The sequence below is a fragment of the Pezoporus flaviventris genome, unplaced genomic scaffold, assembly GCF_033815535.1.
Source record: "Pezoporus flaviventris isolate CSIRO_AGI_PZ_B2104156 unplaced genomic scaffold, CSIRO_AGI_Pfla_v1 ptg000056l, whole genome shotgun sequence".
NCBI lineage: Eukaryota > Metazoa > Chordata > Aves > Psittaciformes > Psittacidae > Pezoporus > Pezoporus flaviventris.
Genome location: NW_026892604.1, coordinates 240,312 through 255,681, shown reverse-complemented (window position 1 = coordinate 255,681; position 15,370 = coordinate 240,312). Strand labels below are relative to the sequence as shown.

The window sequence follows — 15,370 nt, the reverse complement described above, 5'->3', positions numbered from 1 at the left end:
TCATTATGACACAGGTAAGTGCGTGGTGCACCCTCTGTGTGTCCTTCCAAACAGAGCGGTGTCTGCACTGTCTGTCATCATCTGATGGCTTCATTGTCCGTTGAATCCCTTCTGCAAGGCTCCTTCACACTGGGTAGAGCAAAGCTTCCATGCTGGCTGCCAGATATTCCTGGGCTGGACTATTTCAGCCTGTAACAAGGCCGGCAGATCTTCCTAAGCACGGTGCACAGGGGGCGACGGTGAATATTCTGAGTGCTCCATTGCAGAAGGGTGCATAGCAAGGAGCCTGATTGAAAAGGAGATGGCTTTTAACGTGCAGGAGAGCTGTCTGAAGAGCCTGCAACCTGTCCCGTAGAGCTCTCCTGACTGGTCATTGCTTTTCATCCCGATCTGTTGTGTTACAGTTCCTGGCAAGGCCTTTGAGGTAGAGACCCTCTTCTTGTGATGTGCCGCGTGGGTGCAGTGGGTGCTGTGCTGAGAGCTGGGCCATGCTGAGGACTTGTGACCGTGAGGAGCAGTAACTGTGGCAGCGGTAGCCATTAGGGTGCTCTGAGCTTTGCTGTAGCCTGGGAATGATTCTGTAGAAACCCCCATGTTAGCAGCAGTTATTTAATGGTGGGGTTTATGAACAAGCTGCTGCTAGGGCTGGAGTCAGTAATGTGAGGGGGGTAATGATGTCTGAAGGTAGGTTGTGAAGACCACCTTGGAGAAACACTTTGAAATGGCTGTGCTGCTGTGCGTGTTGCTCTGGTGCTGGAAGTCTCCAGCTTTCCAGAGGACACTTACCCTAGTGAAGGGACTCACTTCTCCAGTGGTGAAGTGGTAACAGCAGCACGTTTGACAAGGAAGGACGTGCTGGCAGTGGTGAGGCACTCGGCTGTGAGAGTAGCAGGAGCAAAAGAAGGAGTTGGCAGGTGGATCTGAGGGCCCAGTAGCACCCTTTTAAGTGCAGAGCTCAGCACAGAAGCTGCTCTGTGCTTTCCATTGTTCCTTCTTCCCTTCTCCATTTCATTTCAAATGCTCCCGCTCGGATTCTGAGATGAGAGCTCTGCCCAATCTTTCAGGACCAGGAGATGAGGATGAGACGACACGGGGGCATCTCCTGCCTGCAGGAGAGCGTGGGCAAGGGTTGACTGAGGTGAGGGTCCTCAGCGTCACTGAGTGACTTGGATGTAGAATTCCCTGTGAGCTGAGTGGGATGGCGGCCCAAAGGCAGCTGGGCAGAAGTGAAAAGTCTCACTGTAAATGCTGTCACCTTGGGGATAAACCTCCACGAACACCCCCCCAGAATAAGGTGCCTAAGGTGGTGCTAGGACATCCTCATGCTGTACCGTGTGCAGCTGTCAGGATATGATGTATGTCCAGGTGCGGGGAACTGCTGATGCAGCTCAAAGCTGCAGCTCTTTCTTCCGTTGCCTGCAGATTGCTCTGTTCCTTGTACTTCCATCAGCGAGTGAGATGAGCTGAGTCTTGCCTTTGCTTTGTTCCAGGTGAAGATGTTCACAAAAGCCTTTGTGGAAGAGCTGTAAATGTCAACATCAGGCTTGACAAGAGCTCCTTGACGGTTGAGAAGACTTCCGTCACGCTGTCAAACCAAAGATGCGTGGTCATCCACAATCAGAGTGCCATCACGGCTCACTTCCAGTGGAAGCGTTCTGTTGATCAGGAAGAGGAGGAGCGGCAGAAGCTGAGGTTTGTTTGAGAGATTCACCTCAGAAAGATAGATGCCCCAGGGGAAAACTAACGCACAGCCTCAGAGGGCTGTTGGGGCTTTTGAACGGATTAGGGCCCATGAAGCCATGCACAGCGTGGAGCTTAACCCTTGCCATTCCAGTGCCACCCGTGCTACAGCTGAGGATGATGTTCTGGGGAGAGAAGGTTGATTGCAATCCCTGGATTGCCTCAGAGGGCAAATTCACATTTGGGAGCCGCAGACTATTGAGTTCAGAGCTCCGTGCACTACGGAGGGTCCGTGAGGCTGAGGAAGGTGTCGGCACTCGGTACCTGGGACTGCACTGAGCAGTAGCACTGAAGAGCTGCAGGTGGCACAACTATTGTGATAGTCAAGCGGTTTCTTCTTTGATAAGCTGGCAGGCTCCTTTTGCAGTCACACGCAGGGTAGAGTGCTTAGTTGGCCCAGAAGGTGGAGGCCGACCTGCTGTAGGCTGGGGAATTGCCTTTCAGTGTCCTGGTTTGTGGCCTCTCCTCCCAGTGCAGGAGGCTTTTTCTTGAGGGCTGCCAGCTTTAAGAAACCTCTTGTTAGCTTGTCAGTGAGGAGTAAAAGGCCCTGCTGTGCTGGGAACGAGGGGAATAATGGGATCCATGTGGGAGCCCCTGTCTCAGGGCAGCCCCATGCAGAGCTGCTGCTCTTCCTCCCCAGGTGCTTTGCTGCTCATGCACAGGCTCTGCAAATGTGCTGCTTCTTCAGTTATCTGTTTGGCTCGTCTCTCCCATGGCACAGGCTGCAGAGGCAGGAAGAGGACAAGCTGGTTGATGTTCCTAAGGAGCACGGGGTGGTGCGCCCTCTCGGAGAACAGCCTTCCCTTCCCATCTGCACCTCCCAGAACCAGGGGACAGAGGTGCAGGGAGACTCCGTGCCTTTCTGCAATGATATTTTCACCATTGTGCCCATGGTGAGTGATGGCTGAGAACCTCCCTTCCTGCTCCTCCTCCTTGTCATCTCTGAATGAGGTCCGTTGGCAGATCCCACGTCAGCTGCTTGATGTGCCAAGAGAGGAGACCTCAGGTTTCTGGTGAGGCTGGGGGCGCTTGTTGCAAAAAGCCTTTCTGAACAGCAGCAAGAGCCGCCCCCAGGCTGGGCTCTGCTGCAAGGGCTGTGAATTAAGGGCACTTTGTGAGTGTCTTCACAGTGGCCAGAGGTTATCAGTTATTCTCTGTAAGGACACGTTTCCACGTAGCGCATGGGGCTGAAGAAAGGACACTGGTGCACTGTTGGTTCACATACTGACCTGCAGAATGAAATGGTCCCCTGTGGAAAGGAGCCCCCATTGAGCCCAGGTTTAATCACGGGAACAGCAATCCCTTCCTAAAACCTGGATGTATACCACATCTGAGTCTCCCTTCCAGTGTCGTCTGTGAGCCTGGACACGAGGCTCTCAGATTTAAACAGGCTTTTTGAGTTCTACTGCAGATAGGTAGAGAAAAGTGCTCCCTTTCCTGGTGATGCAAGCAAAACGCCCATGTCCTTCAATCAGCCAGAGCCGTCGTTCTGAATAGTTGCATGGTCTGGGATGAAGAATGCCTGCTGTCTGAGCAGTGCAACATCCCTTCTCATCTTGGAGTAAAGCCTGGAATAATCCCAACCTCTTCTTTCTTTTACAGTGGGTGAAACTAGTTTATTTGTTTTATTTTGTTTTCCGAGGAAGGGGCTGCTGTTCTCTTCTCGGTTGCTCCTGCAACCCATGTAAGGCTGAGAGCCACCAGTGTGTCAGAGCAGCAAGGATATCGGGGAGAGTGGGAGCTGCTGAGCTGAGCATTCAGAGCATCCTGTGGTGTGTCAGAGCTGGTTCTGGAGTGTGCCCCAGGGCTCCTGCTTCATTACGGTCACTATGTCTCCACAATGAGCTTCACCTGCTCTTGAGCTCCTGAGGTGCATTAAGGGGAGCTCTGGAATTCTGGCCGAGTCCTGTCCACATCAAGATGTGATGATGTAGCGACATGAAGCCCCAAGCTGGGAGTGGAAACCTTTCCTAAATGGCCGTGTTTCTGTGACACAGTTTGCTCTAGGGCTGAATCAAAGCAGGCTCCTACACGAGTCTCTCCCCTGCTGTCTTGTGCAGTGTTATGACATCCTTTTATGCAGCAGTTCTTTTTCCTGGGGAGTAGCAGGCACGTGAAGAACCTCTTCAACAGCCTATTGGAATTTCCCGAGAGAAATAACGTTCTGCTTTTATAGCCTGCCATAGAGCAGGAATGAAGGGAGAAGTGACGAAGGGTTTCCCATCATAGTTCTGTCTTTAAAGAATGGGGTTTGGCCATGGACTAGTAGGATAAATAGGATAATAATAATAGTAGGATAAAGTGATGATTTCTCCTGGCCTTCCGTCATTGGAGTCAAACGCTCTGGCTTACAGCTTCACTGCCAATGCAGGGAACATCTCTGTGGATGGACTGCCAGAAGTTTCCACCCCGATACGCTGAATCCCGCTGGATGGTGATTTCCTGTCAGGAGCTCAAGAGACCTGAGCCTGTTAACTGCTGGGCCGGTTCTCTTGGGAGCGAGGATACGAATGCAAGGCTCCAGTAGGGGTGCTGTATTAGCATTGTTCCTGAGAGCTGTGCTGATCCCTGGAAAAGGAGAGGCCTTAATGCTAGTCCATAAGCTTGTTCCTCAGGTGCCTTAGAGGAGTTTCATCTGCTGTGCCTTGGGACCCAGCAGCACCTTGGATGTATGGAGATGTGTCCCTTGTGAGGATCGTGATGCGTGAGTGGATGGCTTCCTGGTGCTTGGCGGATGGCAAGACATCATCCCTGGCAAGGGGGTTTGTGTGCTTCACCCTCCTCTGATTAGCTTGTAAAGGAAGAAATGGCACGTGCCCAAAGCTCAAAGCTGCCTCCTGCACTAGTTAACGAGTGCGTACAGAATGATCCCAGCAATCGGTGTGGTCTTGGTATGGAGCAAATCATGCCCCTAGGGACTTGACCACTCTGAGAAACTCCTTTAGAGTCCTCACTGTTTGAGATGCACCTTTGCGGTGTTCTCCAGGTTCTTGCTGAAACTGTACTTTTTGGTGCAGTGGCAGCTCACCGTCGTGATGTTGAGTTTGAGTTATGTGGGGCTAGGATCAAATGCAGAGTCAGACAGATGCCTTGAGGCACTGAGCCAGCTCCAGTTGCCCTGGCAAGAGGAACGGGGAGGCAGGAATGGGAGGAGGCCGGGAGAGCAAGGGCTTTGTGTCACGGGCAGTGTCTCCTGCCCCACACGGAGAGTTTCTCTAGGTTTTGAGAAGATTGCAAGTGACTTTCTTCTTTCAGACTTTTCCAGTTACTGGTCGGTTGGTGTTTGAAAGGGTTCTTCTCTACCTGTCCTTCGCCGTGTTCTCCTGACTCAGAGCAGGTTGTGCATTGGGGATTTTTTTACAGCTGGAGGCCAATAACTTCCCATGCTCTAGCTCTTTAATTTTTGTGGGGGCTGTCCTCTAAGCTGTAAGTGCTGTGTCAGTGGGAAGAACCGTAGCTAGTGAATATTTATGCTGCAGGAGTGCTGGAGGCTCCACTCAGTTCAAGGCCGTTCTGGGCAAATTCCTGAGAATACCCAACGGCAGAGCAGAATCAAAGCCTGGCTGTGCTGCTAGAAAAGCGACTCTGTTCTTTTTATCTGCTTCTGTAAACTAAATATTTAATTCTTGTAGGGCAGTATTACAGTTGCCAGAGGTGTAGCTACTTAGGTCAGCTGTCTTTGTAATGCTAAGGGCTGAAGGGCTGTAAGAGGTGCCTTTGCTTAAACCAGTTGCAGGAAGCGAGAGCCTATAGAAACCAGGGATGCCTCCTGAAATGTGTGACAAGGCTTCCTGGGACTGAGCACCAGTGCCAGGATCCTCTGGGAGAGCAGCGGAGAGAGAAGACCCTGAGGAAGCAGCAGACAGTTGCAGAAAGTGGTAGCGTGGCCCAGACTTAAATCCCTGAGCAAGAGCTCAATCTCTTCTGAGGGTAACAAAATGCCCCTTGCGGGTGCCAGTAAAGGCGAGGGACTTTGGAAGGTGTTTCTACAGCTGCTTGCAAGCTCTCCTATAAATTCTGTTGACAAGTGTCGCTTGCTCCTTGCTCTTTGCTGGTGCTCTAAAGAAAGGCTTACAGGGCTGTAGTGGAAACAAGAATGTGATGTTTGAAGATAAATGGTTTGCTGTCACTTCTGTTTCAGGAGGGAGATATCTTGCCAAATTCTTCACTTGAAATCAGCGTGATCTTTAAGCCCAAAGAAGCCGGAGTCTACCAAGAGACAGTCTACTGTGACATCTCAGGTACAGCTCCTTCCTCCTGCTCCTGTTGCCACAGAGGAGATACAAACACTCTTCCAGCCCACTCGGATCTCATGTAGTTCTGGAGGGCTCAAGAGAGCAGTGCTGGCACATGCCGCTGTCCCTGTGGTTCCTGGTGGTCTCCTGTCCGAGAGCAGGGCTCTGGCTTCCTGATGCCAGAAGAGACAAAGCAGTGAAGGAATAAGCTTTCCTGCCATGGGTTTGGCAGCATTTGCAACACAGCTTTAGTGAAGGAGCACCAGGCCCCTGTAGACCATTTACGTCCAAGATGAGTCTTTGTTGCGTGGCTCTCTCCTCCTCCTCGTGCTGCTCGCTTTGTGTGCAGAGTAGAATGGGATGGCAGTGAGACCTCATCCAAAGTTTGAGCCAGGATTCAGGCACCTTAGGCTGCTTCAGTGGCTGAGAGCAGCTTTCAGCCTGAAGATCTTGTGCTCTGTCATCTGTAGCAAATTTAAGGGAAAGGACCCACCTTGGAGTTTGGCTGTAAGCGTCGAGGTCTCGCTTGCCTTTGCACCGAGGGATGTGTACGTTAGCAGTACGGGTATGGCTTATGTGATCTGCTCAATGAGGAGGCTGGTTTTCCACGACTGGAGAGAGACCCTTCATCGGGGACTGGAGAGATAAGACAAGGGGGGTGGTGGGTTCGAGCTAAAACAGGGGAGATTTAGTTTTGATATACAGAAGGAATTCTTTCCTGTGAGAGTGGTGAGGCGCTGGAACAGGCTGGCCAAGGAAGTTGCTCCATCCGTGGCAATGTTCAAGTTCAGGCTGGTCGGGACTTGGAGCAACCTGGTCTAGTGGAAGGTGTCCCTGTCCATGGCAAGGAATTGGAAGTGGATGATCTTGAGGTCCTTTCTAACGCAAAGCAGTCTGTGTTTCTCTGAGACACCAGCCCAGGCCGTTGGTTAGAAAGGAGAACCCAGCCCCAAGCCGTATCTCCTGAGGGATGAGATGGGTCCCCTATCTTCTCCTGGAGGACGTAGAGCTGGTTCCATGCAGCCCAGGGACCGGCAGCAGCACTGAGACAAGCTGGGAACTGCCGGGTAGCAGAGGGAATTGCACTCACAGAGATTTCCCTCCACAGGCTGTGAGAGCAGGCTGCCCCTGTGCATCAGCGGGGAAGGCGTCGGGCCCCAGGTGGAACTCAGCTGTGAGCAGCTGAGCATCGGGGAGGTGTCTGTGGGCTCAAGCCACAGCTACAGGGTGAGCAGGACGGGTCGCAGGGCATGGGGTGGATGCGGATGGCTCCTGGGCAGCAGTGAGCCTCATGGAGCTGTGGGATGGGTCTGAATGAACTTGGTGGTGCTGAGCAGGTCCTTGGCACTGCAGGGCAAGTGGACTGCTCTGTGTCAGGGGAATAAGCCCAGAGTGGCTCTATTTGTGTGAAGTTATCCCTGCTTTGCATGAACCCCCCCCCCGAGGCAGAACTTGGCCTCTTGTATTTGGCAGCAGTGCTCAGCATCTTCTGCCTTTTACAGACGTTAATTGCAAAATTAGGAAAGAAGTGAGCCTTCTGTAAGCAAGGAGGATTCCTCATGTATTTCCGTGTTGCTTTCTTGCTGCTGCTGCAGGTGATCCTGCTCAACAGAGGAGTTCTTGAGGCTCCCTTCGGCGTGGTCTATGCGGAGAGAGCTCTGGGCTCCTGCTTCACCTTTGCCCCCCGGGAGGGCGTGCTTTTGCCTTTCGAGCATCAGGTCATCTGGATCTCCTTCAATGCTACTGTCCTGGGGCAGTTCACAGAAGAATTCCAGTTCAGGGTGAAGGGATCCCCTGAGCCTCTGACGCTGACTGTGAGGTGAGGCGGGTTCTAAGAGCTTGGTGGTCACCTTTGTAGCTCTCTCTGGGTAATCATGTCCCACCTCCCTCATTTGCTGACGGAGCAGAGAAAGAAAAGGCCTGTCTGAGGTCTTGATCTTGGCTGTCATCCTGGCATCCCCACACTAAGAGCCCACGCTAACCTCGACTCCAGTTTGACCCTGACTCCTTGCAACAGCGGCAGCAGCAAATGCAGTGTAATTGTCAGCAAGAGGGAGCCATGGAATAGTTTGGGTTGAAGGCACCATTTGCTGTGGTCCTTGATTTTGAACTGAGAGGCAGAGCTGGCATTGGTTGGCATGAGCCATGAAATATATGAATGGGTGTTGTGCAGCTTCACGTGGTGATTCAGGTGGATGTTGGTGAGTTCTGGAATTTGGAGCCTCAAAGTCTGATGAATTTAAGGGCAGGTGAGGTGGTGTGGTGGGTTCAGGTTTCATTATCCCTGCAACTACTTGAAAGGATGATGGAGCCAGGAGGTGGCTGGTCTCTTCTCCCAGGTAAGAAGGGAAAGGACAAGAGGAAACGGCCTCAATCTGCGCAGGGCAGTTTTAGACTGGATGTTAGGAAGAGTTTCTCCCCGAAAGGGTGGTCAGGCATTGGAAGAGGCTGCCCCGGGCAGTGGTGGAGTCACCATCCCTGGAAGTGTTCCCAAACCGTGTAGATGAGGCCCTTAGTGACACGGTGACACCACCCTTTAGTGGTGGCCTTGGCAGTGCTGGGGTGACAGTTGGACTTGATGATCCTAAAAATCTTTTGCACCGTAGATGATTTGACGCTTCTGTGTTGGGTGGTTTAAGACGTGTTGCTCTTGGATGTGTCAGCTGGTGCCCTGGTGATAAGCTGATGCTTTCGTCCCAGCTTCAACTGTCCACTGTGTTGAATTGTTGCTGCTGTTGTCAAGGGATGTTTGGGGCTCCCCTGGCTTCATGTCTCAAAGTCCTGCCCCCGTAACGATTGCGTGGATCAAGATCTTCTTAGAAAGGTGCTCGTGTACTCCATGGGAAGAGCAGTTCCAGCTAAGAAATGCCAAAGCAGGAAACCTGTGGCTGGCAAGGGTAGTTACCTTGACCCTCTTTGAGTGGGGACACCCCTGCGTCCAACACGTTCCAGATGGGGAAAGTGAGGCACGCAGCCGTCACTCGTTTGGTGTCCTTCCTCAGGCCATCACCAACTTGGGGGCATACCCTGCACGACACTGTGCCCCAAGCCCCACCAGCAGCTATGGGCTGCTGACCACTTTGCTTTGGCTGCCTCCTGTCCACCTGGATGCTGTGCTGAGCATGAGGGTGAGGGGTTGATTTGAAAGGCGCTGAGGTTCTCAGGCCGGCTTTTACCCACCGCAACGGCAAGGAAAGCTGAAGGCTTTGCAGTTCTCTTTAACCAAGGCAATGTCTCGTCTGCCTTTGTCCTCACAGCGGCTGTGTCATCGGGCCGGCATTTCATTTCAATGTGTCGTCCCTCAGCTTCGGTGAAGTCTCCTTTGGTGAGTGTGCCCTGGGCTTGGGCTGCAGGGTGGGAGGTCTGAGCCTTACCCAAATGGAGCACTTGGCCAGGACAGCATTGTCACTTGTGTTCCTCCGTAGCCACCTTCAGCGTGTCAAAAGCAGGACTGCCAGCTGCTAGGCAGTATTTTGCCGTGGTGAGCTCAAACATTACCAGATAGAACGGCACGGAGCCAATTGAATGGTTCAAATAGAACCTAAGGAGTAGAAAGTCAGTGTTCTCTGGTGTCCCTCACAGTCAGTCCAGCCCCAGTCTCCCAGTCCCTGGCAACAGAATGACTGTGAAAGTCTTTCTCCCGGGAGCTGAAGGCCCGTTGTAGGTGCCCTGGGTGAATTTTGCTGTTGTGAGGCAAGGGCACCATTTCCCCACCTGACCGTTAGCGTGAGAAATCAATTAGTGCTGCGAGGCCAACTCGTTGTCAGCTCCCGGGTAACATGGCCAAGCAGTAGCTCTGCATGGGGCAGCCATGTCTTCAGACGTGGGCTCCTCCTTCCCCACCAAAAGGCCAGCTCTGCTGGCAGAGCTGGTGGCTGTGCACGCAGAGCATGTCCGCTGAGATGCAGATTCTGGTTCTCCATCTCAGTCTCACAAAGGACTTGTCTCTGAGATGGTCTAAAGTTTAAATGTGAACTCAACCCCCCAGATGAGCTGTGGTTGTGTCAGTGGCTTCCATTATGGAAAGCAAGTAGCAAAGCTGAAGCCATGTCAGCCTTTGTGGGGTAATGAAAGCCAGCGTGCAGCGTGGCTGTGTGACCCCACTCCTTTGGGAGGGTGAGACACAGGTCCTGCTTGTTCTTGAGCAAGCATCAGGTTTGCCTCCAGTGAAGTGGGCTGTGAGCTGTCACGGGCTCAGTCTTGGTTGTCCCAAACCAGGAGATGCATCGGGGTTCCTGTCTGGAGAAGGTGCTTTAGAGTGCTCTGCATCATGCTGTGGCTCCCAAGTTCATCCTTCCTTTCCTTTCCTTTCCTGGGTCATCCCTTTGATGCCAACATACTGCTTTTATCTCTTGAAAACTGTGGGAGTGTTTGTGGAGTTCACAGGGACTTTTCCGGATTGACTTTTCAGAGTAAATGTTCTGGATGCACCGTCATGGTTGAGAAGGAGTTGGTGCTGGTTTGGGGGAGGTGAGAGCTCCTCACAGTTAGAGAGAGACACTTGCGGTGTTCAGCGTCACACAGAGTGGGCATTTCTGTGTGACAAGCGTAGAAGGGAACTTAATTGAGGACGACTTCCCCACAGAGCTTCTCAATCGGCTGTAATTGCCGTTGAAAGGAGGCAAACTCCAAGCGCAGTTTCATCACAGCAGGATGTCCACCCCAGGAATCAGGGGGTAATAAACTGCTGTTGTGTTCTTTTCCCAGGCTTTCCTCGCACCCTGTGCTGCCGCCTCACTAACACTTCCCCGGTGCCCTTCAACTTCAACCTTCGCATTCCTGGGGACGGCTCAGGAGCACCCAGCGTGACCAGTTTTGCTCAGGTGTCAGACAGCACTGGTCCGTCGTGGAGAAAGCCAGCGCGAGGTGCCAAGAAGCCAGCTGAATTTACTATCAGGCCCTTGACAGGGACCGTCTGCTCCAAGGGACACTTGGATATCCAGGTACGGGAAGAGTCCAGCCCTGCGTGCTTCAGAGGTGGAGCTGGAGCTTCAGTGATGTTGAGGGGGCTTTAGCACTGCTGGCTCTGAGCATCATGCGAGTAAGAGATGTGCGCTAGTGTTGGGCTCTACATCTGCCCTGGCAACCGCAAAGCGTATTCAGTAATTCAGATATTGTCCAAAGACTTCTGTTACTGCCAGAGACTGTGCTCTACACGTGAACCAGCAGAAGAGTTAAAGGCAAACATCAGAGAACCCTAGGCTGTTTTGGGTCGGAAGGGACCTTACAGCTCATCCAGTTGCAACCCCCTGCCATGGGCAGGGACACCTTCCACCAGATGAGGTTGCTCCAAGCCACGTCCAAGCTAGACTTGAACAGCGCCAGGGATGGGGCAGCCGCAGCTTCTCTCGGCAACCTGTGCCAGGGCCTCAGCACCCTCACAGGGAAGAACTTCTTCCTGATACCTCATTTTCCTAATATCTACTAAATCCTCCCTTTCCTTGCCGTGGAACGAGATCTGGAGGGCTCTGCGTATGGACGATGGGTTTGGGGAGTGATGAAGTATTTGATGCTCTTGTCTCCCAGGTCACCCTGTGCTCCAACACCGTGAAGAGATACAAGCTGGCCCTGGTGGTCGATGTGGATGGTGTTGGCAGAGAGGTGTTATCACTGCCCATCAGAGCCAGGTACCAGCGCTTCCTTGCAGCCCGTCTTCTTTCGCTGTGCATCTGCCACGAGCAAGTGGTGGTGCCTTGCACAGAGCTGGCTGGCTCCAGCTCCAAACGAGGAGCATTGCTCAATGAGCTAGCTGTGCCCAGCTAGACAGGAGAAGAGCAGCGCATGGAAAGCAGTCCATGATGAGCAGCACTTGTGCTCAGCCACAGGCACGGCCCAGAGCCTTTTCCTACAGGAAACTGTGATTCTATTCCCTATTGGCCTGCTCTGGGGGCTTGAGGTGTAATGTTTCCAAAGGGCCGCCTCTCCTCCTTCCTGCAAGCGTTGGACTTGTGCTGGGTTGTGACCAGAATGCAACGCTGGTTTGGGCTACAGCGAGCAGCTGCTGCAAGGTGTTGTCTGTCTCAGTTAAGGAGGGGGCGTGCCGATGGGTGAGGGGCTTAGGGCAGGAGTGGTGAGGGAAAAGTAAAGGTGAGATCTTCTGAAAGACAAAGTAGTCCTTGGTGTGGAAGGTGAGCTCAGGTTTTTGTGCTTCCCTCTGGCTCTGTTGAGCATTGATGTTCTCAGAGTTAAGCTAAAAGTTGTTCTTGCTTCAGGCAGATTCAGGCCTGTTGTGCTGCGGTGGGCGTCAGTTCAATGGCAAGAGGGATGCAGCTCAGCGGTGCTGTTCCCTCTCCCAGGCAGAGTTGCGCAGTCAGTGCCTGGGCTGCAGTTGAGTAGAACAAGTGCAAATGGGAGCAGCTGGTGTGTGGACCCGTGGGGAAAGGACCAAGGCAGCCACAGGGCGTGGGAGAGGGTTACGGCTGACGGCACAGGGCGCTGCTCCTCAGTGGGAAAGCTCCCTCAGAGCTCACACCTTGCTGGGGCCACTGAGAGGGTCCTTGCAAGCCTCCTGGGGCAAAGGAGGGGCAAAGCTGACCTGGGACAGGGCAACGTGCTCTGCCTGGGCACTGAGCAGCTTTTGTGATGCTGAGACTCGGGGTCTGCCCCTCTTTTGCAAGAGGTTGTTGGGTGAAAAGAAATTAAAGGCTGTTTGTCACTGTAGGGGTATCAGATGTCTACTTGACGGTGACAAATGTATCTGCTCCATTTGGTGCTCATTGAGAAGTAAACAAGCAAGCAACACTGTCTCAGAACCTAATTCCCTTTTGCTCATCTCTCTGCCTAGATGTGGCATTCCCCTGCTGCGAGTGCTCCACCCAGCTGTGACATTTGGACGATGCTCTCTCAAAGTCCCTTATCAGCAGATGCTGACCCTTGTGAACGACAGCAACCTGCCAGGCTGCTACTGGGCTCTTCCTCAGGTTTGCCATCGCATCCGCCTCTTGGCTCCAATGTCACCTAGGGGTTTGTTGTTAGGGAAACAACAGGCTTGGTTAAGATGTTGCTGGTTTGTATTCAAGCCTAAAGGTTTGCTGGGAACAGGAAGCTACCTGAATATCAGCTTGAGGAAGCAGCTTAAACTCTCCAGGAAGCAGATTATATTCTAGTCTTCAGGATGCTTTCAATGCAGGAGAGCTTGCAGGGTTGTGAAAAGCTGCTGCAAGGAGGCTGTCGGCACGGGACGGGGGGTTGTGGAGGCAGCAGCTTTGAACCCCCTCAGGATGCTGAACCCATACATGTCTTGCATCTTGAGTTGTGCCTTTCTGCTTCCTCCTAGGGATTTTTAGGCCCGTGTGCGAGTTGCCGTTGTGGTAGATGTTGAAGAGTTGAAAGTTTCCTCAAAGGTCGCTCTGAAGTCGTGCTTGATTCTGTCCCTTACAGGAGAACAAGGATGCTGCTGCTGTGTGGTACTCCAGCCCTGAGCCCCGTGGGATTATCCAGCCTCACAGCTCGGTGGAGATCCCGTTCACACTGGAAGTCCAGGTGACAGGAGAGCAGGACACCGTTGCTCATGTTGCGGTGTTTGGGAGTAAAGAATCCCCACTGGTGAGTGCTGGGGCAGACCTGCAGCTTTGTGCCTCTCATCTTGGTGGCGTGTAAAGCGTGTAGGGGATCTTCCAGAGAAAATGATCTACGGCTGTTGTCTACAAGGAAAGAAGGGATTCGTGGCATAAGCAACACTAATGCCTGGAGGAGAGGGAGGCTGGTATCCCCTTAGGTGGTGTGTCTGACACTTGCGTGTGTCTGTGTGGAAGTGTCTGACACAGCATTTAATTACGGGGATGTGAGACAGGATAACGAGCTTAACCTGAAACCCCGAGCTTTGCTGAAAGTCAGGTCCGTCATGTGTGAGCAACAGCCATCCATCAGATGTCCTTGCCAAAAGCCCCACCAAGGACACCAGAGTCTCCACAGGGCTTGCATCTGGAGCACAGTCTTTCTTTGTCCACCAAGCTTGGAAGCGGATGAGGCAAAGCCTTCGTGGGCTGAAGCCTGCTAAAAGATGTAGTTCGCAACAGCAGCAATGACAACAAAATGTAGACAAGGGGGTGGTGTCTGTAGTCTCCTGGCTTCATCTGGCTGAAACTGAGAATGAATCTAGTTAATGAAACTTTAAAATGGTACTAACTTTTGAAGCAGCTGTATTAAAAAGTCTTGTCAAACCTTGGGGCATGAAAGAGGATGTCAGAGGGTTGCTGGGAACCTGATGCTTTCTGCAACGACAAATAAGGCTGACATTTTGAAAGTACTTGCAGGCATTCAGACTTTTCTGAAAGTGAACAGAAATGCTGCTCCTAAATCCCCTGGGTGCCACCAAGTATCTCCACTCCACCCTGTTGTGGATATGTGTGTAAAGAGTGAAGAGGAAGGCCAGGCAGTGCTGGAGGTCTGAAGTTTGACCACAGCTGCTCTTAGGAGCAACTTCTCTTTATATAGAAGGAATATTTCCCTTGAAGAGGAAGGTTTCTCCCCACTAGAATAACCAGTTGTTTAACTGTGAGCTGCTTTTTAAGTACTGGTTTCTTGCACAGCTTTTGCCCTTGGGCTAACAGTTTTTAGTTTCAAAGTTTGCCCTAACTTAATCTTTTGGACGTGGAGGTGAACGTGTCAATCTTTTGCCCAAAGGGTGAGCATTTCAGTCGGAGGATCGTGGCTGTCCCTAAAGACACGACACATGGGACTGAGTGACCCTGTGCCCGGTCAGTCCATCCTCAAGGCGCTGCGCTCGTGCTGGGCTGCTGCTCGCAGCCAGCAAATGCCGGTCAAAACCTGGCTGGCTGTTGCCTGCGCAAATGGGAGTTTCTGGGTGTCATTTTCTCTGGCTCTGCCTTATGGCTTGAGTGCAGCTTCAGGAGTTCCCTGGTAGCTGACTGCTGCAGAGCTTTCAGGGCCAGCAGAACCACCGCTGTCCTGTTACACATCCTGTGCATCATCTGATGCAAACCTGAGCTCAGGGGAGTGGCTGGTTTTTATTCCAGAACGCAAGATATTGCAGCGTCTCAGAGTGGTTTGTGTTGGAAGGGACCTCAAAGCTCCTCCAGTTCAAACTCCCTGCCACAGGCAGGGACACCTTCCACTAAACCTGGTAGCTCCAAGCCACATCCAGACTGGCTTTGAACAGTACCAGGGATGGGGCAGCCTGTGCCAGCCATAGCTCCTCTGGGCAATCTGTGCCGGAGCCTCACCACCCCTCACAGGGAAGAACTTCTTCCCGGGATCCCATCTTGATCACACACAACCCCACCCCCCCCCGTCAATTTAGAGCCATTCTTCCTTGTTCTGTCCCCACAGGCCCTTATCCAAAGCCCCTCTCCAGGTTTCTTGTTGGCCCCTTTAGGCACTGGAAGCTGCTTTAAGGTCTCCCTAGAGCCTTGCTTTCTTGAGGCTCTACAAGC

At 52.5% G+C, this 15,370-nt stretch overlaps 1 protein-coding gene across 1 annotated transcript in view; it reads left to right on the top strand.

The window, feature by feature from the left end:
- Positions 1-671: 671 nt before the first annotated feature.
- Positions 672-15,370, top strand: part of LOC133277464 (hydrocephalus-inducing protein-like) — a 43,938-nt gene continuing 29,239 nt past the window's right edge. Inside the window, exons 1-11 of the mRNA XM_061469304.1 lie at positions 672-684; positions 1,491-1,692; positions 2,462-2,633; positions 5,882-5,981; positions 7,084-7,202; positions 7,571-7,794; positions 9,233-9,300; positions 10,683-10,918; positions 11,502-11,602; positions 12,760-12,895; positions 13,356-13,520. Of these exons, the coding sequence (XP_061325288.1) occupies positions 672-684; positions 1,491-1,692; positions 2,462-2,633; positions 5,882-5,981; positions 7,084-7,202; positions 7,571-7,794; positions 9,233-9,300; positions 10,683-10,918; positions 11,502-11,602; positions 12,760-12,895; positions 13,356-13,520 (1,536 nt within the window). The remainder of the gene's footprint in view (positions 685-1,490; positions 1,693-2,461; positions 2,634-5,881; positions 5,982-7,083; positions 7,203-7,570; positions 7,795-9,232; positions 9,301-10,682; positions 10,919-11,501; positions 11,603-12,759; positions 12,896-13,355; positions 13,521-15,370) is intronic.